Here is a 27,891-nt window from a genome sequence, read left to right as displayed (position 1 = left end):
ATCATTAATTCAACTGGAATCTGGATATTTCCCACCAAAAACAGTTAGCATTCCTTGGGAACGGCGTTGTCGGAAATCTTTGCTCTCCCTTATATCCCTGGCCTGAAATATCTCCGTTTTGTTAATGTATCTCTCAACCCAACTTCTTTCTCCGTGGCTGTCACTGTATTCTCTTTTTTATGTTTTTCTTAGTTTCGGGTACCGCTTCTAATACCTTTCATTGACGCATACATGCCATCTCTGGGCACATTGATCTTCTTTTCTTATGGTTTGTAGGAGAGAGTTATGTGATATGGCGAACTGTTTTTCGTTGGCGGAAAAGTCCCCTTTCATAGACTACTGTCTCGCACATGTTGCCATTTGCATTCTCGGATAGAGGGGGGTTGAGGCTTTCTTGTTTGGCCTCTGCTCCTCTATGGCTCTCCTTTCGGCGTACAATGGAATTGAATGTGAGATCGAATTGCTTTTTTTTATCAACATGTCTACAGAGTTGTATATCCGCGCAGGTTATCTTTCATTTCCTACCAGGGTGCACATCAAACCTCTCTTTCAAATACAGTTTCCATCCGTGCAGAAAATGAGTTTATGAATATGAGAAGGTAGACTATGTTCCCTCTGTCCTGCGTAATTCGATCCTTGGACTTCGTTGTACTTCGAGGCAACAGGCAAAACATTCAGCCTCATACTTGCGGGCCCCACATGCCAAATCGAGTGCACCGGAGCGAAGGGTTTCCCCCGCCATGTGACAATTGACAATTTGACCAGCAACCCATCCTCTATTTACCAGCCTCTGCGTCTTAATCTACACCATTGATTCCCTCTGGATAAGTCCACGGCGGTACCTCACACCATGGATTCAATGACGCTACCATCCAAAGATGAACTATTTAACCATTGGATCGGCAAGGACATCGCTGATGTGCCTAAGCCCGCTGCAGTAGTCGACCGAGCCATCATCCGACGGCACTGCGAGCGGATGAAGAAAACTGTCAAGGCTCTTGGTGTAGGCTTCAGAGCTCATGTGAAAACACACAAGGTAGGCCCTCAGTCCTTAATAGCATTATTGCCAGTGCAAACCCGGGCCAGGAAGCTAACGCCTAGTGCAGACATTTGAAGTCGCCAAGATGCAAATGAAGAACGGCGACCCCGAGGTCAAGTTCATTGCTTCAACGCTGCTCGAGATCGAGATGCTAGCTCCGTTCTTGAAGGCCCAGAAAGTTGCGCAACGGTCGGTCAATGTACTCTATGGTATTCCCCTCGTACCCTCGCAGGTGCCCCGCCTCGCGGAGCTGGCAGCGCGTATCGGGGAAGACAGTATCTCCGTGATGATCGACCACCCGGACCAGGTGCCATATCTGAAGAAATTCTACGAGCGCACCAACTTCCCCGTCTGGGTCTTTGTAAAAGTCGATACGGGCTATCACCGCGCCGGCCTGCCGCCCGTCTCGCTCAACAAGAACGGGCTGCTGGAGAAGCTGGCCGAGGCCGAGGCTGAAGGCTGGGCGCGCCTGCTTGGCTTATACTCGCACAGCAGCCTGAGCTATAGCGCGAGGACTCCCGAGGAGGCGATGGCCCATTTGATTGGCGAGATCCGCGGCTGCAAGGTTGCGCTGAACAGGTGGCTGCCTCTGCTTCCGTGGGACCGACCCTTAACTATCAGCGTTGGAGCAACACCTCAGGTATCGTGTGCGCATAACCTGGTCGAGGAGGGGGCTTCCTCACCTGAGGCAGAAGAGCTCAGGGCGCTGCTTCGGAGTTCCGGTGCTGAGAACGCTGACGCACAGGTCCGGATCGAGCTGCATGCCGGTAACTATCCTTTCCTAGATATGCAGCAGGTTTCTACAAATGCTCGCATCGGCACTGGGAAACCTGAAGACGAGATAGCCATGTCAGTCGTTGCAGAGGTGTGCAGTGTCTACAATGATGGCGAACGCGAGAAGCCGGAAGCCCTTCTTGCCGCGGGGACCTTGGCCCTCGGCCGAGAGCCGTGTGCTAGCTACGCTGGATGGGGTGTATTATCTTCCTGGCGTCGGAATGACGACCCTGGTGCACCGCGGCTGATCATCGATCGGATCAGCCAGGAACATGGGATCGTCGCTTGGGAGGCTGGTCCTCATAAGAGTATACCACTGAGTATTGGACAGGTAGTGAAAATATTTCCCAACCATTCGTGTGTGGCCGGGGCCTTTTATGGGTGGTATTTCGTGGTAGACTCAGACCGGGAGCCGGAGGCCTCACAGATTGTGGATATCTGGGTTCGTGGACGAGGGTCGCATATTTCGGATCCGTTGCTGGCAACCAGGTTTCAGTAACAATTGAGAATCTTGATGCCGGACTTTTATCTTCCACAATAATCGAAATTGTTTCATAGAAGAATTATATAAGATGTACACAACAATTACAGTCGCCAACAGCTGATTTGACCCAATGAGACCATTTCAAATGTGACTGGCGAGTCATGATCGTACATTGTCCATCCTTCCAAGGTCAGAAGAAGAATCGCGATGAAGACGTACTGCAGATCCTTCTGGCAGGCTGTACTGAGTTTCCCAATTCATCCATCTTAACAGGTTTTTTGGTTGACATACACTGTTAGCATTGATGATACTCGAGCAACTCCACTGCGATGTTTGGTGGTGGAGCCAACAAGGATATGCATAACAGATAAGCATAGCAGATAAGCATACTCGAAGGTCGCGTTGAAACCAAAATTGTCTCATATGAGGTCAGTCGCAGCTCGGTGAGATTGACAGCCGATCAAACCGGCCGATCAAGACGGTTATAATTTCATCACATCGAACGGCCGCGTGTCGCCAAGCATGTAGGAGAAAGAGAAATCAAGAGATCTAACACATAACAGAGCATAAGGAATCAGCTCGTGGGGCAGAAAGGAGGGCGGAAAGCTTGGCTGAGAGGAGTTCTGCATCAACTTTTATTAAAAATCTAGAAAAATCGGGTACTTGGATACGTAATGGGACATAACTCGGGATTCCAGATAACTAGTATACCCACAGAACGTGGGAGAGGATGCAGCCACTCGAGTCTATTGAAGTTGCACGGTGGAAAAGGGGACTCGATAGAAATCGAAATCACCCATTTGCTTCTCCATGATGCATATGCATGGTGTAACTCGGCTGCCCATGACATTCCTGTCGTACCCTGCCACGGAGTCCGGGGAGAAATTCGAGTATACACTCATTACTCTCAGTACTCTCAATACAATAAATACAATGCATAGTGAATATCAAAAATCAGATATTGAGATGATCCCGTATTATAAATCTTCTCCCTTCATTTGTATCTTTGCAGCCCTACAAGATAGCGAATTACCATCCTCGGGGAAGAATCAGGAGCTCCAATAAAGAAAGTGAACATTTCTGTACTCTTGGATCCGGTTGGTTCATGCAACCCCCGCAAGCCGATCTCATCATATCCCCCAATGGCTCGGGGTCAACAGGTGTGACTATTGCATAGAAAAGGACATGGAAGCTTCCTCTCCTTGCGTAGCTCACATTCCAACGAGAGCATTTCCGGAGCTTTAGGGTATGCAGGCTTACCCGGTTTGGTAGGAGGGCAGCGATCTCACGACGAAGGGTTCGCTCTTCCCAACCAGCCTCGCGGAGACAGCAGCGAGCTATCCCTCGTTCGATGGCATCATGGATAGGCATCGCAGACCCCGGTCGAACATGCACCTGGGAAAGTCTGCCGCTGCTGTTGTTCCCCACCCGCATCGAGCTGGGTGGCACTTCTCCACACCCAGGGATCAATTACCCGCCAGCGCGTCGCGGCGGCGGCTCATGAACAGCCCGTTGCGCTGAGCATGCGCTGCCGGTCATTGGCTCGTGGCCCGGACCAGCTGGTCATCCTTGATTCCTGTGGAATGCCTGTATCGAGCTGTGTGCGTGTTACACCGGAGCTTGCAAGACAGGGTGATGTCAGGTCCGGTTCGACGGGTCCAATCTGCCGGGGGCTCTCGTTATTTTTATTCACAGACTTATATCTATCATGCCGAAGCTGTCTATGCCCCTGCACCTTGAGTTACCGGCCATTTTACCTTTTGCTCCTTTCTTTGTGCACGATCATTGTGTGGAAGGACGCGTTGGAGGGTATATCTACACCCCTGGGGTCAACGAGCCTCTTCGAGTCTTGTCTATAGTTTAAGTTTGTGGTCTTGGTGAACTTGGGAACGCGGATATCCTCGACGGCACTGCGTTGACGAACAAGAGCATTGACTTACGCTTGTTCTGTTGGCTTGATTCAACTGAGAATGAGACCAGACGATATTGAAAAGGTCCATGGATCACCATCTCTCCACAGCGTGAGCCAGCATGAGCTTGAAAACAGCCCCTCGAATGACGCTATCAATGATAAAATCCCGGATCGAAATCCACAGTCCCGATTCCAGCGATGGACCTCCGGACTGAAAGAAGTGTTCCAAGGCGTGGAAACACGCGGCATGGAGCCGGTGCCTCTGAATGAGCGCCAACCCGTCACAGCCTCGACCTCGTTGCATATGCTGCTGATGTGGTTCAGCATGGCATTGGCGACGAATAATATCATTGTGGGATCCATGGGAACTCTCGTGTTGGGGCTGAGCTTCAAGGATGCGGCTATTTGTGCGGTACTGGGCAATGCCCTCGGATCCTCGACCGTGGGATATATGAGCACTTTCGGTCCTCGAAGTGGGAATCGTACTTTGGTAAGAGATCAATCTTGCAAAGATGACTAAGAAATGGTCCCATTTGCTCTGCATGAACTGGATGCATAGGATATATGATCACCGTTGAGGGCTGTGCTGATGACTGAACAGATTGTGGCTCGCTATTTCATGGGTTATTATCCCAGCAAAGTCTGCTGCGCACTGAACATCTTCACCAACATCGGTTACAGCATGTTGAACAGTGTGGTGGGGGGTCAGATCCTCTCCAAGGTCTCCGGCGGGCATATCTCGGTGCTGGTGGGGATCGTAGTGGTGGCCGTCGCCAGCTGGGCCATGGCCTCGTTTGGCATGCGGATCTTCCAGATCTATGAACGGTGAGTCGAACACGGAGTTCCCCTTTCCTTTTTGTCTATTTCGCTATTTCTGACATGGGAGTTCTAGATTCGCTTGGTTGCCCCAATTGATGGTGCTTTGTGTGATGCTAGGCTCGGCCGGTCCACACTTCGACTTCAACGTTCATGCCGAAGTCTCCCAGGGACATCTCAATGCCAAACGGGTGACCTTCTTCTCGCTGTGTCTGTCCATTGCCCTGGCCTGGGCCCCATTGGCAGCCGACTACTATATCTACTATCCGCCGCACTTCAAGCGCTGGCGGACCTTCAGCTTAACGATCCTTGGCTGCTGCCAGGCGATGATCATCACGCTGATGCTGGGCATCGGCATGGGCACGGTGCTGGCCAGCTCGCCCGTGTACACGGCCAAGTACGGCAGCGATCCCGGGGGTCTGCTGATGGCCGCGTATGACGCGCTCGGAGGGTTTGGTAAATTCTGCGCCGTGGTCAACGTGCTCGCGCTCGTGGCCAACAACACGCCCGGGGCATATTCGATGGGGATGAACTTCCAGATGCTGGGCGGCGCCTTCGAGCGCGTGCCACGCCCGGTGTTCACCACCCTGACGACCGTGGTGTACACGGCTTGTGCGATGGGCGGGCGCAACTCGCTGTACCAGGTGTTCAAGAGCTTCCTGCCGCTGATCGGGTACTGGGTGATGATCTGGCTGACCATTGCGATCGAGGAGGATTTACTTTTCCGCCGCCGCGTGGGCTACGACTGGTCGGCGTGGAATCGCCCGCAGCGATTGCCCATAGGAATTGCGGCGGGCGTGTCATTTTTGGTCGGATGGGCGGGAGCGATCCTGGGAATGGTATGTCCTGCGTCTCCTCTCTTCTCTTCGAGCATAAGGTTCCCTAATCTTAATGTGTTTCTACAGGATCAAGCCTATTATAGCGGCATCATCGGGCGAATTGCCTCGGGCGCCGATCTGGGACTTTGGATGGCCGCCGCCTTCACGGCGGCGGTCTTCCCGCCCCTGCGAGTGCTCGAACTATGGTTCTTCCGGCGCTAAGGCCGCGTGAGAGAGCAACTCTCGTACTTGATGGAGGAAAACTAGGGAGGAGGAGAGCTAGAACACTATACAATCAAGGGAGCCGCCGCGAAGGGGCGCGTTGCATATGAAACCCGAGAACCCCGGTCCGCGGCCTGGAGATCGGCCGGGCCGACGAGTACATAGCATCGTGTAAAGACAGACATTGTTGAGAACTACGCAGGAATTGGGGGAGAGGGGACGTCTGGGGTCTGTGCATGATTCTTATTCTTCTGATGATTTTGCTACGGCTGGAAGTTTAGGGTCCATCTCCAGTTCCATTCGTTGCGGGCGATGAAATTTTCTATATAAAAACAACAAACTAAACCAGTATCCACAAGCAAATCATTCACTTGTAGAATCACTCTGTCCTCCGAATAATCGCCAGTGCTCGTCGACTGCAAGATTCTCTTGCAGTGCCCCTCTATCCCTCTCAATAATAACGCCAAATCACTCTGGCCTGGTCAACATCATTCGTCCGAGATCGAGATCTTGGGCTAACCGTCCCTGTTTAGCTGCAGCGTTAGCGGACGCCGTCAAGGCGGTCGATGCGGGGCCGTGCAATCCCAAGTTGCGGATTCCACATTAACTGCGCCATCGGGAACGCCCTTAAAAGCCCCCAGTCCCGATTTCAACTTTGGTCTTCAAGCTATTCAAGCTTCCCTCTGGACTTTGATCTCCCATCGGTCCATTCACCATGACTTCCTTTTGGGCGCATCCGTTCTTTGACACGGCCCGCGCGATCCTCGATGCTGCCCCGAACCAGTGGATCCCGTACGCTCTCGGCCTGCTACTGGGATACCCGCTACTGACCAGGTCGCTTCGGTACCAGCGATTGCGACAGCTATATCGGAAGTACCCCTATACAACCCGGGAGTCCATGGCCAAGATGACCGACGACGAAGCGTTCGAGATCCAAAAGTCCGTCGCGCAGCTGGAGTTTCCGTTCATGTTTGTCAAATCCCTCCAGTTTGCCCTGTTCCGAGTACGTATGCTATACATCCAGTAAAGATGGAACAGAACCAGAAGAAAAGGAAGAGCGCAAGGAGCTCTCCAAACCCCTCAAATTGAAAAACATGGATGCTAACATCGACGGTCCTTTCTTGGTCCCAAAAAGACCTATGGTATCCCGACCATCTCGCACGTCCTCACTAAAACCAGCCAGTTCTCCAACCCAGAGACCTCGCTCAAGCGCTACACCGACACCAGCGCTCTGGTCCAAGAAATGGTCGGCAACAGCCCGACCTCACAGCGTGCGTATCTCGGCCTTGCCCGTACTCGCTTCCTGCATAGCGGATACCGTGCCTCGGGCACCATTCTCGATTCCGACATGCTGTACACGCTAGCTCTGTTTGCGCTGCAGCCGATTCACTTCATCGCCAGCTTCGAGTGGCGCGCCCTGTCCGATCTAGAGCGCTGTGCCATCGGTACCTTCTGGAAGAGCGTCGGCGATGGCCTCGGCATTAGCTACGATGCCTTACCATCCGGCCGCACCGGCTTCACGGACGGCTTGCACTGGCTAGATGAACTGGCGGTGTGGAGCGATGCCTATGAGGTGCGCTGCATGTTACCGGACCCTAAGAACCGCCAGACAGCCGATCAGACTACGCGCGTGCTAGTGTATATGCTACCCAAAGTGCTGCACCCCATTGGGCTGCAGTTTGTCTCGTTTATGATGGATGACAGGTTGCGCAAGGCGATGCTGTATGTCTGGGAGAGGATTTTCAAATCTTCTCAACTTTACCTCCCTCATTCTCCACTCCTTTGCCCTCTCTCTCTTCTTGTATTCATGATAACGAAATGCTTATTCTTGCCTAGCTACGATCCACCATCACCCTTCTTCTCGTCCCTTTTCTCCACTCTGCTCGGCATCCGCAAGTTTGTGCTGCGCCATCTGGCCCTCCCGCGGCCGCGCTTCTTGCGTTACTCGACATTTACGGATGAGCCGGATGAGAACAATCGATTCTTCCTGACCGAGTGGGAGGCCGCCCCGTATTATGTCAAGCCGACATTTTGGAACCGCTGGGGGCCGATGGCGTGGCTGACCCGGATACTAGGTCGTCCGGTGCCTGGTGATGAGGGCAATAAGTACTATCCCGCGGGATATGAGATCCAGGACATTGGGCCCAAGTATTTCGAAGGTAGGGGGAGGAAATCTATTGAGACAATGATGGAGGAACTGAAAACGGTCCGAACGGGCAAATGTCCGTTTCATTGACCGGACGGGAAGATTAGAGGGGACTGTTTGGGCGCTTGAGGATTTGGCGCTGGAATGCTCGTGGAGCTCTACACTAATACATTCTTAAGCCACATCCCAACCGCCCTTGATGTACATGCCACTTCCGCACGTACATTAGATATGAACATCATGATGATGTGTTGGAGTTGCATATAGAGCGATTGGGTTGAACTACTACAAAGACCAACCAACAGACTGATTCATTTCGTCAATTGCTTTTCCAGTTATGTGCTAATTCTGGCTGGAGGTTGGACCACCGCCAAACCGACAAGTAGGAAAGAATAGAGACAGAATAAGAGGGGGTAAATTAGGCGCTCAAACAAAAAACTTTGGGTGGGTTTCAAAACACAAGTCCGGACCGTAGGTGCACAACAGCCTCGAACCTCCATCGAACCACGTAGAGAATGTAGGCTTATCGAAGGGTATTACTGCGAGCAAATTTCAAAAAGCCGGAAGTGGGAGAGGGTAAACTAGAACATTTAAACCTCCTCCTCGTAAACACCCTCCTCAGCGGGGTACTCTTCCTCGCCCTCGGAGATGGAGGCATCCTGGTACTGCTGGTACTCAGAGACCAGGTCGTTCATGTTGCTCTCAGCCTCAGTGAACTCCATCTCGTCCATACCCTCACCAGTGTACCAATGCAAGAAAGCCTTGCGACGGAACATGGCAGTGAACTGGTCGCCGATACGCTTGAACAGCTCCTGGATAGAGGTGGAGTTACCAACGAAGGTGGAGGACATGCGGAGGCCACGGGGAGGAACGGAGCACAGAGCGGTCTGGACGTTGTTGGGGATCCACTCAACGAAGTAGCTCTGGTTCTTGTTCTGGATGTTGCGCATCTGGTCCTCGACCTCCTTCATGGAGACCTTGCCGCGGAACAGAGCGGAGCAAGTGAGGTAGCGGCCATTGCGGAAATCGGAAGCAGCCATCATGTTCTTGGGGTCGAACATCTGCTGGGTCAGCTCGGGAACGCTGACCTGGCGGTAGGTGTAAGCACCACGGCTGGTCAGGGGAGCAAATCCGACCATGAAGAAGTGCAGACGAGGGAAGGGAACCATGTTGACAGCCAGCTTGCGGAGATCGGAGTTCAGCTGGCCGGGGAAACGAAGGGAGGTGGTGACACCGGACATGACAGCGGAGACCAGGTGGTTCAGGTCACCGTAGGAGGGCTGGGAGAGCTTCAGGGTACGCATGCAGATGTCGTAGAGAGCCTGGATCACTTGGTTAGCATGTCGAATCTAGTGAGTACGGGAGCATGACCTCCCCTCCTCCTTGGCTGTCTTGGTCATGCTTACCTCGTTATCGATACAGAAAGTCTCGTCGGAGTGCTCAACAAGCTGGTGGACGGACAGAGTGGCGTTGTAAGGCTCGACAACGGTGTCGGAAACCTTGGGGGAGGGGACGACAGAGAAGGTGGCCATCATACGGTCGGGGAACTCCTCACGGATCTTGGAGATCAAGAGGGTACCCATACCGGCACCGGTACCACCACCCAGGGAGTGGGTGATCTGGAAACCCTGGAGGCAGTCGCAAGCCTCGGCTTCACGTCGGACAACGTCGACAACTTGATCGACAAGTTCGGCACCCTCAGTGTAGTGACCCTTCGCCCAGTTGTTACCAGCACCGGACTGGCCGAAGACGAAGTTATCGGGGCGGAAAAGCTTGCCAAAGGGACCGGCACGGACAGCGTCCATAGTACCGGGCTCCAAATCGACCAGGACGGCACGGGGAACGTACTTGTCACCGCTGGCCTAAAGAGAAAACGCGAGTCACGTCAGCATGAATATGCCATTGAGTACTCTGGTAATGAGGTACAAGGCTCCTTACGTGGGTGAAGTAAACGTTCATACGCTCCAGCTGGAGGTCGGAGGTGCCATTGTAGCTGTCAAAACATCAGACCGCCATTCCGTGTCCCATTGTGTGTTGAGAAATAACTTACTGGCCATCGCCATCAAGGCCGTGCTCACCAGCAATGGTCTGCCTGTATATCTGGTCAGTATATCGAAGAGCCAATTGAGGTGGTTGCCAATTGAGGGATTGTTTTTCTCAGGTGGCACGTACCAGAAAGCGGCACCAATTTGGTTACCCTACAAAAGCCCCGAATTCCATTTAGCTTCTCGACACCATCACATTCTTGTTTGTGGATCACGTCTTCCACGTGTTTTTCTTCATTCAGGATGCCAACTTACACACTGGCCGGTTTGGAGGTGGACCTAAAGGCGAAAAAAAAAGATCAGGTTAGCATTTGTTGAACGGGTGGGGGTGTCGACGGTGCTTCAGGGGGTAGTGAGGGGAGAGACAACAAAAGGACGCGTCGGGAGTCGGGAGGGATGGGAGAACATACAATCTCACGCATTGTGGATGTGAGTTTTGGGGTATTGGGGACGGTGAAAAGAGAATGAGGAGGGCTGGATGACCTGAAGTCAGGGAGATGAGAGAAGGAGAGAAGAGGTCAAGCGGTGTGCGTGGGGATCAACAACAAAAACCAGGCCAAACGATTCTCAGGGGAGAGGGATGCCCAATCTGGACTAGTGTGCTAATCGCCCACCGGTGGGGATCAGGTGACCAGTCAGAGCCCGATCCGCGTGGTGCGAACCACCGTTCGTTGTTTGTCCCGTGTCCCGGGGGGACTGGGGGGCTTCTGGCAAATTGGGCATGTTGGGCATTCAGCTCAAGACATTCATAGAATTCGCAATGCAACTCGCTGGTATAGTACAGGTGCAAAAAGACAATAGTATTCCTCCTCTCATCCCATGGTGGTGGCCGTGATCCCGCTTCCTCTATTGGGCACCATCCTTGCCCGCCTCAGAGCGCTCTAGCCATGAGCCAAACTCATCCAATCGCCGCTCCTCTTCCTCGTCTGATGCATCAAGGCCCCGCTCGGCCATATCTTCCAGAGCTGCCCGTCTTGCATTGGTCTTCTTAAATTTCTCACGCTCCTGGGAGACATATGCCTCAACGCGGGTGCCACCGAAGTATCGCCCATCCATGACCTAAACGAACCAAAGAAAAAAGAAGTGAGATTCTCGTCAAATACAGGGATCAATCGGAGACAGAAGGACATCAACTAGCAGACGCCTGGAAGATCATACCTTTACACACTGCCGGGCAGCACTAGGGTCAGCAAAGCGAACGCTCACTACTCCATCTATCTCCTGATCGTAGAGTACCACGTTGGTCACCTCGCCGATTTTGGAGCATTCTTCGCGAATGTCCTCTTTGATATCCAAAATGGCTGCAGGATCATCCTGTATCATCATGTCAGTCAAATGGTTCATGGATTGATGACCAAGGAGATAGAAGGCCCTCACCTCTAATTCCTTCAGAGTAAACATGTGCTTTAAAATGACAATCTTCTCAAATCGAGTGTTGGTTTCTGGGAGGGTAGAAGGGTCGTCATCATCCCAATCGGCCAATTTGCTGCCTCAAACGTTAGTATATCTTGATTGAGATATTTAGATCATACAAACTCCAGTGTCTGATTATTCATACCTGTTCAACTTTTGTGTCCGCTGAATGATCTTCTTCTTGTCGCGCATGCTGGTCTTAGGTGGCGCATCCTTCTCGCTCTTGAATGAAAAATCGGCAGCTTGCACCCTCATAGGCCCCAGTGGGCCAGGCTGGCCCAGGCGAAATTCAGTCTCGTCGAGCATCTGGATTGCCAGGTTGACAGACTCTGGACGAAAATAAACCACGAGCGCTTCGCCCTTGAAATCGCCATTCTCATTATTGTACATTTTGATTCGAGGGCGGCCGCTGTCGATTTCCTCTGCGATCACACCGCACTTGGAGAAAACATCCCGAACCTCTTCAGCATCCACGTCGAGGGGAAGTGAGGTAACAAACACCGCGGTGTTGACTCGTTGTTTTTTCGGTTTCTGTCCATCTTTCTATAAAATTCAGACTGGAAATTAGCATTATGCGCCATGATGCCAGTGGACAAGGCCCAGGATTGGCAAACCTCATCGCCCGCTTGGTTTTTCCGCTTCTTCCTGTCGCGCGGGTGAATGGCCTCCTCCTCGTCCACGCCCTCGACCTTATAGGCTTCTTGTTGCTGGCGAATCAGCTCTTCATCGACCTAAGGTCAAAGAATCAGTCAATATCGGTGACGGAACGGCCGCAGGTTGCCAGCTTGCGGTGTATGGCAATTGAACTTGCAGGAAGTGTTAGGCGCAAGGAAGGGAGATTCCAGAACATACAGCTGCCTGGACCCATCGCTTCAGTACATTATCATATTGAAACTCCTGTCCATCCGTCGTCTCCAAGATGTATTTATCGTCAAGCTTCGAGAAGGAAATGCGCGGGTCACTTTCGAATGTGGACGGGTCTGTCGGGAACGGGCGCGACTGCTCAGCGCCGGACGTGGGAGTCCCCGACGAGGACATTGTGGAATTAAATGACTGTGTTGGGGTAATGCGACAAGTACAAGCAACCGGTTAAGACATGTGCTTGAACAGGCGAGGAGGAAGTGGGCTGCGATGAGATGGCGGGGGAAGCTTTTCAAGCTCGGAGCTTCCGTGTGCCAGTCGTCGTTGGCGCCCACATCACATGGGGCGGGAGCCGTGGGTCGATCCCGTCACTACAACCTCGATGATTTGACCATCCCTCCGAGAAATCTCCCTGCCCTTGCTAGCTATCAAGACGTACTTCTCCCATACGGGACTTCTAGAAACTTTTTGAGTGAGCAAATTCGTGAGCTACCCAGAGCCCTTTTGATATTGTATAGTTTGCGCCTCTGTCAAAAGTGGGGTGCTTTCTGAATAGGTGATTGGGACTACCAAGGCATAGCGTTGGAGGGTAATGAAGGACGCCAGAGGAGCGAATATACAGAGGGCGACCCATAGTAAAAAATTTTTCCGAGTTCGTATAGCGAAGCGGTATGGTGCAGGTCAGCTACACCATAATATCGACTTTCTTCTCGCTATTTGTGCCCTGTCATAGGTCGCTTTCCCATTACAGTAGCTAGGTTCTTGTATATAGTCGAGTGTTCAAACAGCACTATGTCAAATTTCAAATCAGGTTTTAAATCCTGATTCTGTATTATGATTTAAAATCTGTCATAAGGGCTCAACATGTGGTGAATGGATGAATGGGAACCCCAATTGAGCATACTTATTCCTGTATAGTCTAATACTCAACATTTTCTTTCTAGGATCCATCCTTGAGTGATTTCATTCATAGAATAAACTTTACTACGTATGATTGCTGTTATAATTTTTTTTTTCCTTGTGACCCTTTATCTGACATCAAATAATCCTAGTTTCCCTTGTGTCGTCAATCCATGTGAAGAGTGTTCTTATCGACTATCCAAATATAGGGATATTCGAACATTGTCAATGCAGGCTTAAGGCTTGTTGTCGTTGCAATATGAATAGACTTCAGTTAAAACAACAAATGCAAATGCTTAATGACTCTTGTATGTTGGAGTGCCGGTCTGATGTATAAAGCTTTGCCTTGAGGGGTCGGTCTCCTTTGAATAGACATTTATTGCACATGTAGGTGTCTGCAAAGGTGGAGGGTACAATCTGAATTCATTTAATGCCCAGTGGCTTTTAGAATCTTTGTATACTTCTATTTTCAGTTCAATTTGTGACTCAAAACCATTGTCCCAGCCACAGACATAGTCAAGGGAGTCCTTCGCTGGCGAAGAAGTAGTAACTTGATAAATTTCCCAACCAAATTTTAGGCAACGTGCTTGGACCAATACAATGCAGCGTCCTGTACTACTTTCTGCTCCCATCCTTCGGCGCTTAAAGGGCCCACCACTTCCACAGGAAACTGTCCTATGGCAAAAACAGACCGACACGGCATATCGAGAGTCAGATTCTCGGCATTCCCCTGGCCTGTAAGCGCCTGTAGTGCTTTCTCCGATGCCAAATAAACCAGGCGCCCAATATGCGCCCAGTAGATGGTTCCAGCGCACATGGCGCATGGCTCCCACGTGGAGACCATAGTACATTTGGCCAGATAGTCCCAGGCGTAATTATCGGCGGCGCTTCGGGCCAGCTCACATTCGGCATGTCTAACATGGGATATTGAGAGCGATGACAGCAGCACGGTCTCATTGTCAGGGGCCAGTAGAAGAGCCGCGAAGGGTCGCTTTGAATGAGTTTCACGTCCTGATTGTTGGAGGGAAAGACAATTGGCCGCACTCGCCGCAATCTGCTTTGGCGTTAAAGGCAAACTGCCTTGACCATTGGAGACGGAGATCAGTTCTGTTGCCATTTTGATTAAGAAACACCTTTAGAGAGAGAGAAAATGGAATGGAGGTTTCTCCAATAGAGGCACGCTATAAGGAATTTCTCTCATCTAGCTGTATTTTGACCTTTTTGGGGCGGACCGAACATAATGCACCCTTTCCCCTCAAGCTAGTAACGGCGGCATCCGCCGATACAAGTGAGAATTAAAGAGAGCCACGGCATTTGCGATTAGCCCTAGCCAGGGGCAGGGGTTATCAGAACAGTGAAGTACCGATAGATAAGCCCAATCCTGCAAATAGAATGCCGCCGCAGAGCCAATCGTCCTACGTACTCGAGCCGTTTGAGATTGCGGGGTTGACCAATCGGAAGCTGGTTAATGATAGATCGGCTAAGTCAATACTTCGAAAGATCACTATCGAGGGGACTGATAACCCTCGCTTAGTCTATCAGCGCATGATCGAAATCAGAGATCGTGTAGATAGTCGAAAGACTTTCTCTGCTAGCACATTCTTCGCTATAAAGCATGTACATAATTCTTCTTGCGATAATGGGTATTTTAGATGTATTACCATAATTTTACTAAAAGAACTTCCTGTATGCGCTAGCCAAGATGCGCTTTACACGACCTAACTGGCCCAGCCTGCGGGTTGAGCAGGCAGAGTCTAGCTTTGTACGCGGAGACGTGCGATGGACGAACAAAGATCTCGATCCTGTTCCCAAGAATATGCGGAAATGGACAGTTCTCAGCTTCATCGGCTACTGGATTTCCGATTCCTTTTCGGTGGCCAACTGGCAGCTGGCCAGCAGTATTATCGCCATTGGACTGTCCTGGCGAGAATCTTTGGGCATGGTTGCTCTAGGCTTTTTCATTCTTTCCATTGTGATATCTATGAACGGGGCCATCGCCTCCATTTACCATGTCCCCTTTCCGGTGATTGCACGGGCGAGCTGGGGCTTTTGGGGCTCCTATATCCCCATCGTTTCAAGACTAATCCTAGCTGTCTTCTGGTTTGCAACTCAGGTGGTGAATGGAGGAAATTCAGTTGCTGTCATGATCGGAGCGATATGGCCCAGTTTTCTTGACATCCCGAATGCGCTTCCAGACGATGAGGGTATCACCACGCAAGGCATGGTGGGCTTTCTCCTCTTCTGGTTGCTTCAAATCCCGTTCCTGCTTGTCCATCCCAGCAAACTACGATGGCTCTTTCTCATCAAGGCTGTCGTGGTGCCAACTGCATGGGTCGCTATGCTCATCTGGGCATTTGTGAGCACCGCAGGCGCGGGCGACCTCTTCTCGCAGAAAAGCGAGTTGACCGGATCCGCCTATAGCTGGGCCATGATGTCTTCTCTAACGTCGGTGATTGGGAATTATGCAACGCTCAGCGTCAACCAGGCTGATTTCTCTCGTTATTCCTGCGTCAACCCCCGGTGGCATATTCTCTATGTAGTCCTTCTACCTATCATCTTCACCTTCATAGCCTTCATCGGCATCGCCGTCTCGTCCGCCGGCCAGTCGAAATATCACCTCGACTCAGTTCCCTGGGACCCAAATGTTCTGCTTGCGCTTTGGAGTAACCGCGCCTGCCGGTTCTTCGGTGCTTTTTCGTTTGCCCTCGCCGCCATTGGGTCGAATATCTCCGCAAACTCAATAGCCGCAGCCAATGATTTCACCGCGCTGGCACCCCAATTCATGAACATCCGCCGTGGTCAACTGCTTTGTGCTCTGCTCGCCTGGGCATTGGTCCCTTGGAAGATCCTGGCGTCGGCTGGAAACTTTCTAAACTTCATGTCCGCCTACGCCATTTTCCTGGGCCCAATTGCTGCCATTATGCTGTGCGATTACTGGGTCGTCAAGCACCGGAAGTATGACTGCGTGGCCCTGTATCAACCGTATGGAATCTATCGCTATTTTCATGGGCTCAACTGCCATGCTCTGGTGGCCTTTGTGGTCGGCACGGTGCCCAGTCTCCCGGGTTTGATGCATTCGGTCAACTCAAGTATTGCCATCGGGGTAGGAATTCATCCGTATGAGTTTGGCTGGCTTCTGGGCTTTACTGGCAGTACGATAGTGTATCTTGGCTTGAACTTCTGGTTCCCGTATACGAAGTCGGAAATCTCCGTGCCTATTCTTCCGGATGACGGTCTAGAAGGAAGCGTTCCAGAGGAGGGGGTGGAAGATGATGGATATGTGAATGATCACATAAAATGCAAAGAGTAGAGGCAAAGCTTTTCTGGTCCAGTGAATGGATTGCTATGCAAAAAATTGTTCTTCTGAAATTGGACACTAGGCAAGGGGTATCCAGAGTATTGTTACATCCCTACATGCTATTATAAACTTCACGACTCCGATCAGGCTTCGTCATAGCTCAGAGGGTGAGTTACCCTTATACACACTCAGGGAACGGACTTAGCAACCAAGAGCCTTTTTATTGGATATTGAAGGGTATCTGAAATATGCTAGAAAGGAAAATAGAAAATAGAAAACATGTAGGATGTAATCCTGAAGAATCCGTCACCCAGTAACCAGTAATGCTAAGTCCACGCAAAGAAGAAGACAGAAAGAGAGAAATGGTCAAACAAAACCATAGGAAACCATAGGAGAGAAAAAGATGCACCTCTTGGCCAACCCCGAGAAGATATTAAAGTATTAAAAAATGAAGTGACGCCAGGGCTTGGTTTGTCTAAGCCTTGGTGTCGACAGTCGCACTGTTATCTCCCGTCGGAGTCATAGTGCGCTTTGAGCCGGCGTCGCTGGCCTCGACGCCGTTGACAATGTCACGAGTGACCTCCACATAGTCATACTAAAAGAAAACTTTTGTTAGAATCATGAGTCTAGTCAGGTGGCAGGACGAGGGAATAAACTTACGGCAAACTCGCCAATCTCGGCATCGTCAATGCCCAGGATCTCATCCTCTTCCGGCGCACGCAGGTGGAGTCCGGGGATCAGGTTGATGATGAACAGAATGAGGCAGGTACCAAAAAATGAGTAGGCAAATCCGGTCACTGAATCGGCAAGCTGGTAGCCGAGCTGAATGTAGTTGTGGTTGATCCAGCCACCGGGGATCTCGGTAGAGCCGTCAAGGTGGGCGATGTAGTCACTGCAGAATAAGGTCAGTTTTTGTTTCTCCCTGTCATTGAAAGCATAGAAATTTTTTCAAAATTCAGGCTCTTTTGGGGTCAACTTACGCAGCAAAGAGACCAGTGAGAAGGTTGCCAACCAGACCACCAATGGTGTGGACGGCAAAGATATCCAGAGCATCATCAACGCGGAGCAAGAACTTCAACTTGGTAGCATAGTTGCAGGCAACAGCACCTACGACGCCGAAAATGAAAGCCGCCCAGGGAGTGACGAATCCCGAACCGGGAGTGATAGCCACCAGACCAGCGATGACACCCGAGCAGAAGCCGACGGTGGACCACTTACGCTCCAGACGGTAGTCCAGCAGACACCAGGTCACTCCTCCGACGGAAGCAGCCAGGTTGGTAACAACCGCAGCCATGACGGCCCGCAGATTCGCCGCCAGAGCAGAGCCAGCATTGAAACCAAACCATCCCACCCATAGGAAGACGGTGCCGATGACGACGTGAGTGACGTTGTGTGGGCGGTAGTTGAGTTCGTGAGTGCCGTGGCCACGACGCTTGCCCAGCATCAGGGAGTAGGCGAGGGCAGCAGAGCCCGAGGCGATGTGGACGGGAGTCCCGCCGGCGAAATCCAGGCCACCGAGCTTGTAGACCCAACCGGAGGAGTTCCATGTCCAGCACGCAATAGGGTCGTAGATGATGGTCGACCAGACGAACATAAAGACGATGCATGGTAGCATTCGGCCACGCTCTGCAACGGCACCAACGGCCAGGGCAACACTGAAGAAGAAGCGCAGATGTTAATAAGCATACTCCCATGGATATATAGTGCATCATGATGTGACTTGGATTGGAAAACTCACGTAATAGCGGCGAACATGCCCTGGAAGATAGCAAACAGGATATCAGGGACCTTGGAGCCGCCCACAGAGGGCGCCGCCAGAACATCCTTCATACCAAAGTTGGCCAGATCCCCAATATATGTGCCTGCGGTGTGGGAGAAGGCCAACGAATAGCCCCAGAAGAACCATTGAAATGACACAACACCAACAGACATTATGGACAGCCATATCAGAGAGAGAGCCGACTTTCGACGCGCCAGACCCGAGTAGAAGAACCTAGGAAGGGAAAAATATAAGCAACGGAATGGCTTGGATGAATCATTCCTTTTGCGAACAACTTACCCAACACCCGGAATCATCAGCAACACCAGGGCCGAAGAGGTTACCACCCAGGCGATATCACCAGCCTAGATCCAGGTTCTTAGTTAGCGTTGACATCCTATGGCAGACCATCAGGTAAGCATTCGTCCCGCGTACATTGTAATAGATGTTCAAATCCTCTGTCAACGAATCACCCCCAGTTCCGGTGGCGGAGCCATTGTAGGCGACCGGGTATGCAGACATAATGACAACCCGGGGCGCGTAGTGGCGCGGCGAGATATCAGACGCGAGACGGGGTACTGGTACTACCAGGAACCCAGCGACGAGTGATAGGCTCGAGGGTTTGATACACGGCCGAGATGTCTCTTTCTCAAGCACAAGGCCAGATCGGAAAGGAGGAGTCGAAGATACAGCTCCGAGCAGGCGGAATTCTTAAACCAACCAAGTGTGGAGCAGCTGGGTTAGGGCTAGGATAGGGGAAAGACCTTGTAGGTAGGCGTCGTCAGAGGGAAAGGGGGAAAAAGAAAGCTGATCTATCCAGCACCTGCAGGGACGCTGATAATTAAATACGGCTGCAGTTGTTTGGGATATTGGGCTCCACCTCTCCGATCTGAGCATGTCCGGGCTCCCCAGATAGTGGGAACCCCGAAATGTCATGGCGATTGCTAGCATGATTCATCGGATCTGACTGATAGCCAGAGCCAAGACCGCCCCAATCAGCCATGCCGGGACAAACAGGACGAGGAATAGTGGCAATGGTTCCATTGGATGTTGTTGGATGGACCTAGCCCGGGGGATTACGGGACCCCGGGTTTGAGGACGAACTATACATCCAATCTTTACACCTGAGAACATTGGTGGAAGGTGACAGAAGCCTTATACATGGTCATTCCCATATAATTTCTCTATAACTTCAGATATTCAAAACAGAGCTAGCATATCCGCATGCTCCTGCGGTGTATCGTAGAATTAAATGCTGGTCTGCATCTCAGGAACCGGGGGGCACTGGGCTTGAGCGCTGACCGGGGAGAGCCCAGCATCGGAAAGGTGTGATAAGCAGGGGATAGCGGATAGTAGATAGCATGGAGGAGGTGACAGAGAGAGGCGAATAATGGAAATAATAATGAAAATCAGCGAAATTGTTTGGAAATCAGGGGAGGTGAAGGGACGACGCCCGCAACTGGGCTGTCACTGGCTGTAGATAGCACCGGGCATGAGCGGGGCCAATGATCGGGCACGAAAGCTTATCAAGGGGCGGTTGGAGGGGATCCACTGGGGGCTCGCGGCTGCTGCTAAAAGGTGCCTCGTCTACCGCAGACCCCAGTTGTCATGGTCTCTTCAAGAAACGGGGGAGTCTTATTTAGCATCAGAGGAAAATGCTAGTAGTCGGGTGAATATATACTATAATATCTTTGCAGATAGTTCGATATCCTTCCTTTGGGGATATCAAGTACAGCGTATGCGAACTCGGTACTTGGGACTCCGATGTATGAAAGTACCTCCGTCTTATCAACGTTCAGAGCAGCCAATCAGCAGTCCGTGCGGCCTCTTGTCATGGGCGCCGTATCGAATTTTTCTTTTCTTTTCTTTTCTTTTTCCTATTTTCTTTTTTCGACAATGTGGCTCAATTCTCAATCCCAAGGAGACGTGCGAGCCACGGGAACTCACTGGCCATTTCCCTTTCGTCTTGGATGTCCAATTCGCGTGGACCCCGCGGTCTCGGTCCTTTCTCCGCCCCTGACGACACCATTCGATCAGTGTTGGTACAGATACTACTATATATGCGACACGGATAATGAAGTTGTTGCGTGATTAAAGCCACTTTCGTGGAGTCCAAACACCTCTTACATTAAATAGATACCCCCAGAAGCTCAGATCCATACTAGACATGGTCCATGTCACGTTCCTCGTACTCGACAGAATCCCAGCACCGTTCGACATCAATGATTGTCTTTGCCCCTCGCATCATCTTTAAGAGCAGTCCCTAGTCAGTTCCCATTCCCCGGGTTCACTAGAGGACCTTCGAGAAGTCTAAGCAGGTCAGTCGAGAACGCATGGGGCGCCCGGGAAGCCACGCGGTCCCTCGGGGTGCCAAGCCCTGATAAGCCTGGGTTGACTGATTGGCCACTTTGCACATCATCTGTTGGGCCTCTGGACTGGAACATGCACAGGGCTCGGAGTCGGTATCCCGACAAGAGGGAACAAGGGAACAAGAGCCTTGGCACCACTCAAGCCCATCTTGAGACGGGAAGGCCGCGCTTGGCTCTAGTGGACAGGGAGATGCAGGTGCGCAGACACATGTTAGTGCTATTGAGTCACGCCGCTTATCCGATGAACTCTCTCCCGGGACACCCTTGAAGAATTTAATTCCTGCCTCGATGAGGCCCGGTGGTCACCGAACACCTGTTGTTTGCCGTACTAAAAGCGATATACTGGTGTCCTGGAGAACCAGCTCGAAGCATCGAATGTGTATATGCAGTTAAATCACCAGTCAAAAAGAACATAATAGTTCGCCCACAGACTCAGGACTGATCGTCTCTCGATCGCCCTCCTCCCTATGTACACAATACGCAGGTACCATCTGGCAAGGCCAGCGTCAGCTTCAACGGGTCCACTGATCGACCTGGACCGGAGTCTTCATGATCCACCTCTGATTCAGAGGATCCGTTGTTCGTCCAACGCTCAGTTCAGAAGTAGATCATCTGCATTATTGCCCGGGCATGCTTTGGGTCACCACTCTCTAAGCACAGATTATCTCGCAAATGCAGGATTCCTATAGCGCCTGCCAGGGATAGGACGAAAAGGGACCCATCCTGAGGTGTTCCCGATGTACACCCTGTATGCTGTGGGAGGCTGAATATGACGAAGAACCCATGCACACTTTATGAGCCGTCGAGCACGCTATAGCCGCGCTATAGCCCACTATTCTTGATCAACAAAAGTAGCATGTAATCCTTGGAATTAGAAAAAGACACTTTCGTATAGGTAGAAGAGAGGGTCTCTCCATGGCCGACAGCCTGGTTGGTTATGGTTTGTACTCTGTCACTTCAAACAAGCCGACGGAAGAGAATGGGAGATTATCGAAAATGGTTTTGCATCAGCTAAGCAACATGCGGACAAGGGATCTAAAGGTGTGGTGAATATGGCCTTCCCTTGTAATGATCTGGTTAAGAGTCCCTGCTCGACTGCCCTTCATCGCTTTTCTCCGCCTGGAACACCCAGCAGTTTCTCAGTTTCTTGTATAATCTCTGGCATAGAAGCATGTAAATTGGTCCCGTGTGGAGAATAGAATCCCTCTTGCATGACGGTTTGTGGAGAGGGCAAGTAGCATTGCACCCTGGTGAGATACCTCACGGCTTTAAGGCATCTGACCTTCCGGGTGATATCTTGAAATAACGTGTACTACAGCAACCATATAAATACCGTTGTTATTAACTCAATACCGCAAATCCCCTACCTTGTTGCTATTCCTAGTGCTCAGTCAGACATTTGCCGCTCCAATTTCCTTCAAGAACTAAGGGCAAAAGGTTCAAAGATAGCCACGGAAATCCCAATGCACATTCAAAGCTGCATTAAGAGCGAACATCAGCTAAGAGATGAAAAACGAGGAAAATGTTCTCTTTTAAGGGAGATCAATTGGATTGCTTCAAACATCAGCTACACAGCCTATCGGACTATATCGCGTCATCGAGTCCTATTCGGCGCTACAATATTTACAGGTCATGCTCTACGGAGTAAGTTTTGCTCTCTTGGCACCGATCGGCAGGTCGAATTTGAAAGTAAAATCGACTGTATATGTGTATAGTCGGTTCGTATGGATCTGGACGGAGATTATCATGATGGTGATAAGAAAGGAAGGTCTCTCGGAATCTTCTTGTCAAACCCTAGGCTTCAAAGTGAATGACTGGTCTAAATTCGTTGGAGCAGGATGATGCAGACATGCCCATCGAGGTCTAGAACATCTATTTTCCACCTGCTTCATCGGGGTCGATGCATTGTCACAATGAGCGGTCACTGTCTCTTCATATAGATCGAGATCATCGCTGCGCAGGCATCAATAAAATGGCAGACTCTCAGGCCCCGTGACGGTGAGCAGGGGGCGCCTCTTTTAATATAAAAGTTGGACGCGGACTTGTTGCCACGTACGTGACCGTTACTCGGAACCGACTCAATCCAGTAGCACAACGGGGCGATCTCGTGTCTCTTCAGCTGAATGGTGCAGGCGGCAAAACCGGAATGGTCCAGGATGAGCAGGATTGACCCCGCTAAACAGGGTTAACCGGACTACGAGACTAAGATCCGGCACAGAATGACAACGAAGGATGGGCGAGCCGGATCCCAGCCGGGATTCTCCCCGGGCGGAGGGCGCCTTCATTGGCCCCGCCACTCGCCCGCACCGCCACACGCCCCTATCATTTCATCGCGCATTCCCTGAGCTCATGAGTCTTTTGTGCTCTGTGCATCACACCCGGCCCACACACCATGGAGCATCCCGACATCGTCAGCCATGACTCGGATGGCTCGGGGTCGTCTGATGAGTTCCCCCCGCAGTATCCCCTGAGGGCCAACTCGTCGTTCGGCGAGACCTTCGTCGAGGAACAGATCCAGACGCCGGCCACGACCATCACCTCTTCCCCTCCATCGCACTCCTCCAGCCTGTCCTCATGGTCCAGCACGCCCACCACCCGACCACGCGGGGCTAGTGTGGGCGCCAATACCGTTCTCGAGACGCCTGAGGGCCATGCCATGGCCCCCGATCTACGACCGCAACGCCCTTCGGCTCCGGCGAGAACCCCCTCGAACACCTACGCGCCGCAACGCCGACCACCCCAGTACATCAGCTTCCAGAGCGACCGTACACGCTCCTCGTCTGCCAAACGGGGTACCCGACGTGATCCTAACGCCCAGTATCGCGCCCAGGAAAAGGCCTACGTCCAGCGGATCCGCGCCAACCCGCAGGCCTGGTACCACCATTTCAACGACGGGCAGTCTCCCAACATGATGGTTGCCGATGCCGACCTAGAGGAACCTTCCCCGTCCTCGGAGGTCCCCTTCGATGACGACTCTTACGACCCTGATACCCAACTGTTTCTCGCCGACGATAACCTTCCGACTATCGAAGAGCTGAAGAACCCAAAGAATCAGGAGCGACTGGAGTGGCATTCAATGCTGGCGTCTGTGCTAAAGGGAGATGTGGTCCGGCAAGAGAAGCAGCGCTTGATCGGATCCACCGAGTCCAAGCGTTCTGCCGCTCTGGGTCATGCCCTTTGGATCGGCGTCCGAGCGAAGACTTGTGGCCGAAGTATCGCGCTGCAGCGGAAGCTCATCGAAGATTCCCGGGCTCAGCTCGGTCCATTAATTGAAGACATTATCAACTTCCAGATTAAAGGCGAGACCGAGATCGGCAAGCCCCCAAGGCAGCAAGTCGAAGATGTGGTAGAAAAGGTTGAGAAGTGCGAGGTTCTGTATTCCACATGCAAGGAAATGGAGGCGGCAAACCCTCGCACGGCATCCGAGGAATTCTACTCCAGTCGAGCGGCCATTTTTGCCTGGCATAATATCACAGCCCTCATTAATACTGAGTTGGCTGTGCTACAGAGCTGGGTTGGCAATGATGCCCTCGACTTCAGCCAGCCTAGGACAAAATCCGCAAATAGCGATCTCTCGGATGACTCGTCCTTTTTGGATCGCATTATGAAGGAAGACGGACTCAAGACGCTGCAGGGTGGCCACAGCATGCTCAACGGACTCGGTGAGGTCATTCAGAAAGCAAAGAGCACCTTGATTGAGAATGCAGAAGCTTTTGCCGCTCGACATCTTCCCCCCTACATCGAGGAACTCCTCACTCTCATCAATTTCCCTTCGCGCCTGATACAGGAAATCATCCGCGTTCGACTGTCATACGCCAGGACCATGAAGGACCCGGCACAGCAGTCGCCCATCCTCGTGGATCAGATGATCTCACAGTTCCAGATCCTGATGAGAGTCGCTACCCAGATTAAGCAACGTTACCTTGCCATCTCAAGGCCCGAGCCTGGCTGGGATTTGCCTCCTTGCGTGGACGAGAACTTCGACTCCGTGGTTTTAGATGCCATGAAATATTACTTTCGCTTATTGAATTGGAAGCTGAATGCCAACAAGAATACGTTCAAGGAAGCTGAAATCCTTGAACAGGAATGGGAGTTCTCGTATGTGATAGGACGACAACTTGAAAGCGGTGATATCGAGGTCGCAGAGCAGTTTAGGTTTGTACTCCCCATCCTCGGGTTTAAATCCAGAAAAATAGAGCTAATTGTGCGATCGGACAGTGCTTTGACTGCCAAATCACTTCAGCGACTCATGATTCATTTTGAACGCGAGCTTGTACCAAGAGCTAACGAGTCTGTGGCCGACATGGACAAGCGATACAAAAGCATTCTGGATTCGACGCGTATCCGTCAACGCAAACTTTACCGATTCTCTAGATTTCTTTGCCAGCTCTTCGAAAATGCCACCGAGTATAACCTGACTACCGATATCGCCTACGAATTCTTCGAGGCACTCCTCGTTTCTGACCACTTCCTGGTTACATCACCGAGTTCGGTCGGCCAGAAGGGTGTCTACCTTATCGCGCATCATTCGCTCTGGAATCGACCTGCTGACATTCAAGCAATCCTTGCCACCTCTTTCCGAGAAGATGATACTTTGAAAGACGCCCCCAACTTCCCCTACGTTCTGGTCATCCGCCCCGAGAAGCCCTTGGGCTGGGCCGGAAAAGAAATGCAGGTTGATTTCTTGGAACAGCCGACCGACGTGCGCCTGGGCAAACTGCGTCTGGTTGTCGAGGGCATGCAAGAGCGACTACAGAACGCAAGAATGGAGCTTGCTCAGCTGACCGGTATCCAACTTGACATGGCTATCGAAAAGCGCGCAAATCTTGGTCGGGTCAATGTGGAACTAAACAAGATCAAGAAGATCTCTTTCAAGCTTTCCATGGCGATCATGGACAGTGTGGCGGTGATCAAGGATCAGCTGCGGAAGAAGACATGGGAGAACAACGATCTGATTCAAGCTTGCTATGCGTTTGCAACCGAATTTGGAAAGCGTTCGTCCAATTATGTGGATGCCAACAGACGTGCTATGAATAGTGCTCGGTTGGTCGAACTGTCTCTTGACTGGGTATCTTTCATCTGCGACGAGTGCGATGCCGCTGATCGAAAGACCTTTAAGTGGGCAGTGGCAGCCCTGGAATTTGCCATGGCGATCACCTCCAGCCGACACCTCCTCTCTATGGACGAAGAGCAATTTGGCCATCTTCGGTTAAAGGTGGCAGGTTGCATGTCTCTCCTCATCTCTCACTTTGACATAATGGGGGCCCGGTCGTCACTGGCCGCACAGGCCGAGAAGCAGCGCATGGAAGAGCGTGCAGGCAACCGAAAGGTCGGCGCTGGGCGCATTCTCAGCGACGAGGAGGCATCTAAGCTCATTCGTGAGCAGTGGTATGCGCGGGTTACGGAGATTGAAGACCGGCGGGTGGAGGAGGATGCCAAGCGCCAGGCTCTGGGACGAGTGTTGGAGGGCTCCAATGAAGCTGACCGGTCACTTACGGTACTCTCATCCTCTGCGACCAATGTCACATTGCGTTGGCAGCAGGGTCAGTTCATCGGCGGTGGTACCTTTGGATCTGTCTACGTGGCCATCAATCTTGATAGCAACTATCTGATGGCAGTCAAGGAGATCCGTCTGCAGGATCCTCAATTAATCCCCAAGATTGCGCAGCAAATTCGGGACGAAATGGGTGTTCTCGAAGTCCTTGACCATCCCAATATTGTGTCGTACCACGGAATTGAGGTACACCGGGACAAGGTCTACATTTTCATGGAGTATTGTTCTGGGGGCTCACTAGCTAGCTTGCTGGAGCACGGCCGCATTGAAGATGAAACGGTCATTATGGTCTATGCCCTGCAGCTCCTAGAGGGTCTGGCATACCTTCATCAAGCAGGTATTGTCCATCGGGATATCAAACCGGAGAATATTCTTCTTGATCACAATGGTATCATCAAATACGTGGATTTCGGCGCTGCGAAGATCATCGCTCGATCAGGCCGTACTGTTGCTCCGATGGACGGTCCCAATGGCCAAGGTCCTCCTATCCCCGGAAAGGATGCTCAGTTGCCTAATCAGCGAAAGAATCAAAAGACAACAACAGGAACTCCCATGTACATGTCTCCTGAAGTAATTCGCGGTGACTTGCCTAATCTGGTCGACCGCCAAGGTGCTGTTGACATCTGGTCACTGGGATGTGTGATTTTGGAAATGGCCACTGGCCGTCGCCCCTGGTCCACACTTGACAACGAGTGGGCGATCATGTATAACATTGCTCAAGGTAACCAGCCAGCTCTGCCGACCAGGGATCAGCTCAGCGATTTGGGTATCGATTTCGTGCGTCGCTGCTTTGAGTGCGATCCTCTGAGACGACCGACTGCCGCCGAGCTCGTTCAGCATGAGTGGATCGTCTCCATTCGTCAACAAATCGTCCAGGAGCCTGCAACTCCCAGCAGCGAGAGTGGCAGCTACAGCAGCAGCTCGAACTCTACCAGCCGTCAGAATTCGACATATTTGTGATACTCTACATCACACTTACCCTTGTATCATGCCTGATATTTTATTATCGTTCTTTCATCTTTCGGCATGTTCAACTCCACCATGCTGAGTGAATTTGGCATTTATATGGCGGAAAATACATCTCCCCATCTTTCAACATTTCAAAACACACTCGCTCGATCTCGACTTGACTCGTATACATCCTCAGACGACATCGCATGTGATACCCCTCTGCTTCTTCATTTTATTTTGCGTCCGTTATATCGCGTCGATACAACACCCTGCTATATCTATGTTCTCTCTCTCTCTCTCTCTCTCATAACTCACATATACGAAGTCGAGCTTGGTGGTCTTGTTCGGGTTGTGTGGCTCCTCTACTTTTTTTTCTTCTCTTCATCTTGGATTTTTGAGCGTTGCAGGAGCATTTGCATTATCGGTTAACTACTACGTATGATGCTTGTGTACGAAAAAGGAGGACTTCCAGGAATTTGCGTGGGCGCTTGACAAAGTTCTTGTATGCATGTTGCACTTTTTCTTTATAT

The 27,891-nt window shown here is 51.4% G+C and overlaps 9 protein-coding genes across 9 annotated transcripts; 5 read left to right on the top strand and 4 right to left on the bottom strand.

The window, feature by feature from the left end:
• Nucleotides 1–850: 850 nt before the first annotated feature.
• On the top strand, nt 851–2,312 carry N7462_005427 (uncharacterized protein; the record flags this gene model as incomplete). The annotated part of the gene is made up of 2 exons (XM_057077145.1): nt 851–1,036; nt 1,107–2,312. The coding sequence occupies 2 exons, from the start codon at nt 851–853 to the stop codon at nt 2,310–2,312; spliced, it is 1,392 nt and encodes a 463-aa protein (XP_056932725.1).
• Nucleotides 2,313–4,267: 1,955 nt separating this feature from the next.
• Nucleotides 4,268–6,065, top strand: N7462_005426 (uncharacterized protein; the record flags this gene model as incomplete). Its single annotated transcript, XM_057077144.1, has 4 exons — nt 4,268–4,699; nt 4,811–5,034; nt 5,102–5,864; nt 5,931–6,065. 4 exons carry the CDS (start codon nt 4,268–4,270, stop codon nt 6,063–6,065), a joined length of 1,554 nt encoding a protein of 517 aa, XP_056932724.1.
• A 715-nt stretch (nt 6,066–6,780) lies between these two features.
• Nucleotides 6,781–8,301, top strand: N7462_005425 (uncharacterized protein; the record flags this gene model as incomplete). Its single annotated transcript, XM_057077143.1, has 2 exons — nt 6,781–7,068; nt 7,201–8,301. 2 exons carry the CDS (start codon nt 6,781–6,783, stop codon nt 8,299–8,301), a joined length of 1,389 nt encoding a protein of 462 aa, XP_056932723.1.
• A 500-nt stretch (nt 8,302–8,801) lies between these two features.
• Nucleotides 8,802–10,678, bottom strand: N7462_005424 (tubulin beta chain; the record flags this gene model as incomplete). Its single annotated transcript, XM_057077142.1, has 7 exons — nt 8,802–9,533; nt 9,618–10,073; nt 10,150–10,204; nt 10,262–10,303; nt 10,384–10,409; nt 10,512–10,535; nt 10,667–10,678. The coding sequence occupies 7 exons, from the start codon at nt 10,676–10,678 to the stop codon at nt 8,802–8,804; spliced, it is 1,347 nt and encodes a 448-aa protein (XP_056932722.1).
• A 424-nt stretch (nt 10,679–11,102) lies between these two features.
• Nucleotides 11,103–12,707, bottom strand: N7462_005423 (U2 snRNP complex subunit CUS2; the record flags this gene model as incomplete). The annotated part of the gene is made up of 6 exons (XM_057077141.1): nt 11,103–11,315; nt 11,415–11,570; nt 11,634–11,742; nt 11,815–12,212; nt 12,284–12,400; nt 12,522–12,707. The coding sequence occupies 6 exons, from the start codon at nt 12,705–12,707 to the stop codon at nt 11,103–11,105; spliced, it is 1,179 nt and encodes a 392-aa protein (XP_056932721.1).
• Nucleotides 12,708–14,004: 1,297 nt separating this feature from the next.
• On the bottom strand, nt 14,005–14,547 carry N7462_005422 (nucleoside deaminase; the record flags this gene model as incomplete). The annotated part of the gene is made up of 1 exon (XM_057077140.1): nt 14,005–14,547. One exon carries the CDS (start codon nt 14,545–14,547, stop codon nt 14,005–14,007), a length of 543 nt encoding a protein of 180 aa, XP_056932720.1.
• A 585-nt stretch (nt 14,548–15,132) lies between these two features.
• On the top strand, nt 15,133–16,740 carry N7462_005421 (nucleobase cation symporter-1 family protein; the record flags this gene model as incomplete). The annotated part of the gene is made up of 1 exon (XM_057077139.1): nt 15,133–16,740. One exon carries the CDS (start codon nt 15,133–15,135, stop codon nt 16,738–16,740), a length of 1,608 nt encoding a protein of 535 aa, XP_056932719.1.
• Nucleotides 16,741–17,203: 463 nt separating this feature from the next.
• Nucleotides 17,204–19,009, bottom strand: N7462_005420 (ammonium permease MEP2; the record flags this gene model as incomplete). The annotated part of the gene is made up of 6 exons (XM_057077138.1): nt 17,204–17,323; nt 17,389–17,620; nt 17,709–18,383; nt 18,467–18,721; nt 18,788–18,852; nt 18,923–19,009. The coding sequence occupies 6 exons, from the start codon at nt 19,007–19,009 to the stop codon at nt 17,204–17,206; spliced, it is 1,434 nt and encodes a 477-aa protein (XP_056932718.1).
• Nucleotides 19,010–23,248: 4,239 nt separating this feature from the next.
• On the top strand, nt 23,249–27,370 carry sskB (uncharacterized protein; the record flags this gene model as incomplete). The annotated part of the gene is made up of 1 exon (XM_057077137.1): nt 23,249–27,370. One exon carries the CDS (start codon nt 23,249–23,251, stop codon nt 27,368–27,370), a length of 4,122 nt encoding a protein of 1,373 aa, XP_056932717.1.
• Between the last annotated feature and the right edge of the window lie 521 nt (nt 27,371–27,891).

This window comes from Penicillium macrosclerotiorum (genome assembly GCF_028827735.1).
Source record: "Penicillium macrosclerotiorum strain IBT 26536 chromosome Unknown utg000006l_segment0_segment0, whole genome shotgun sequence".
In the NCBI taxonomy this organism is placed as follows: Eukaryota; Fungi; Ascomycota; class Eurotiomycetes; order Eurotiales; family Aspergillaceae; genus Penicillium; species Penicillium macrosclerotiorum.
Note: the sequence above shows the minus strand (reverse complement) of the source record. Positions and strands in the feature narration are given on the sequence as shown.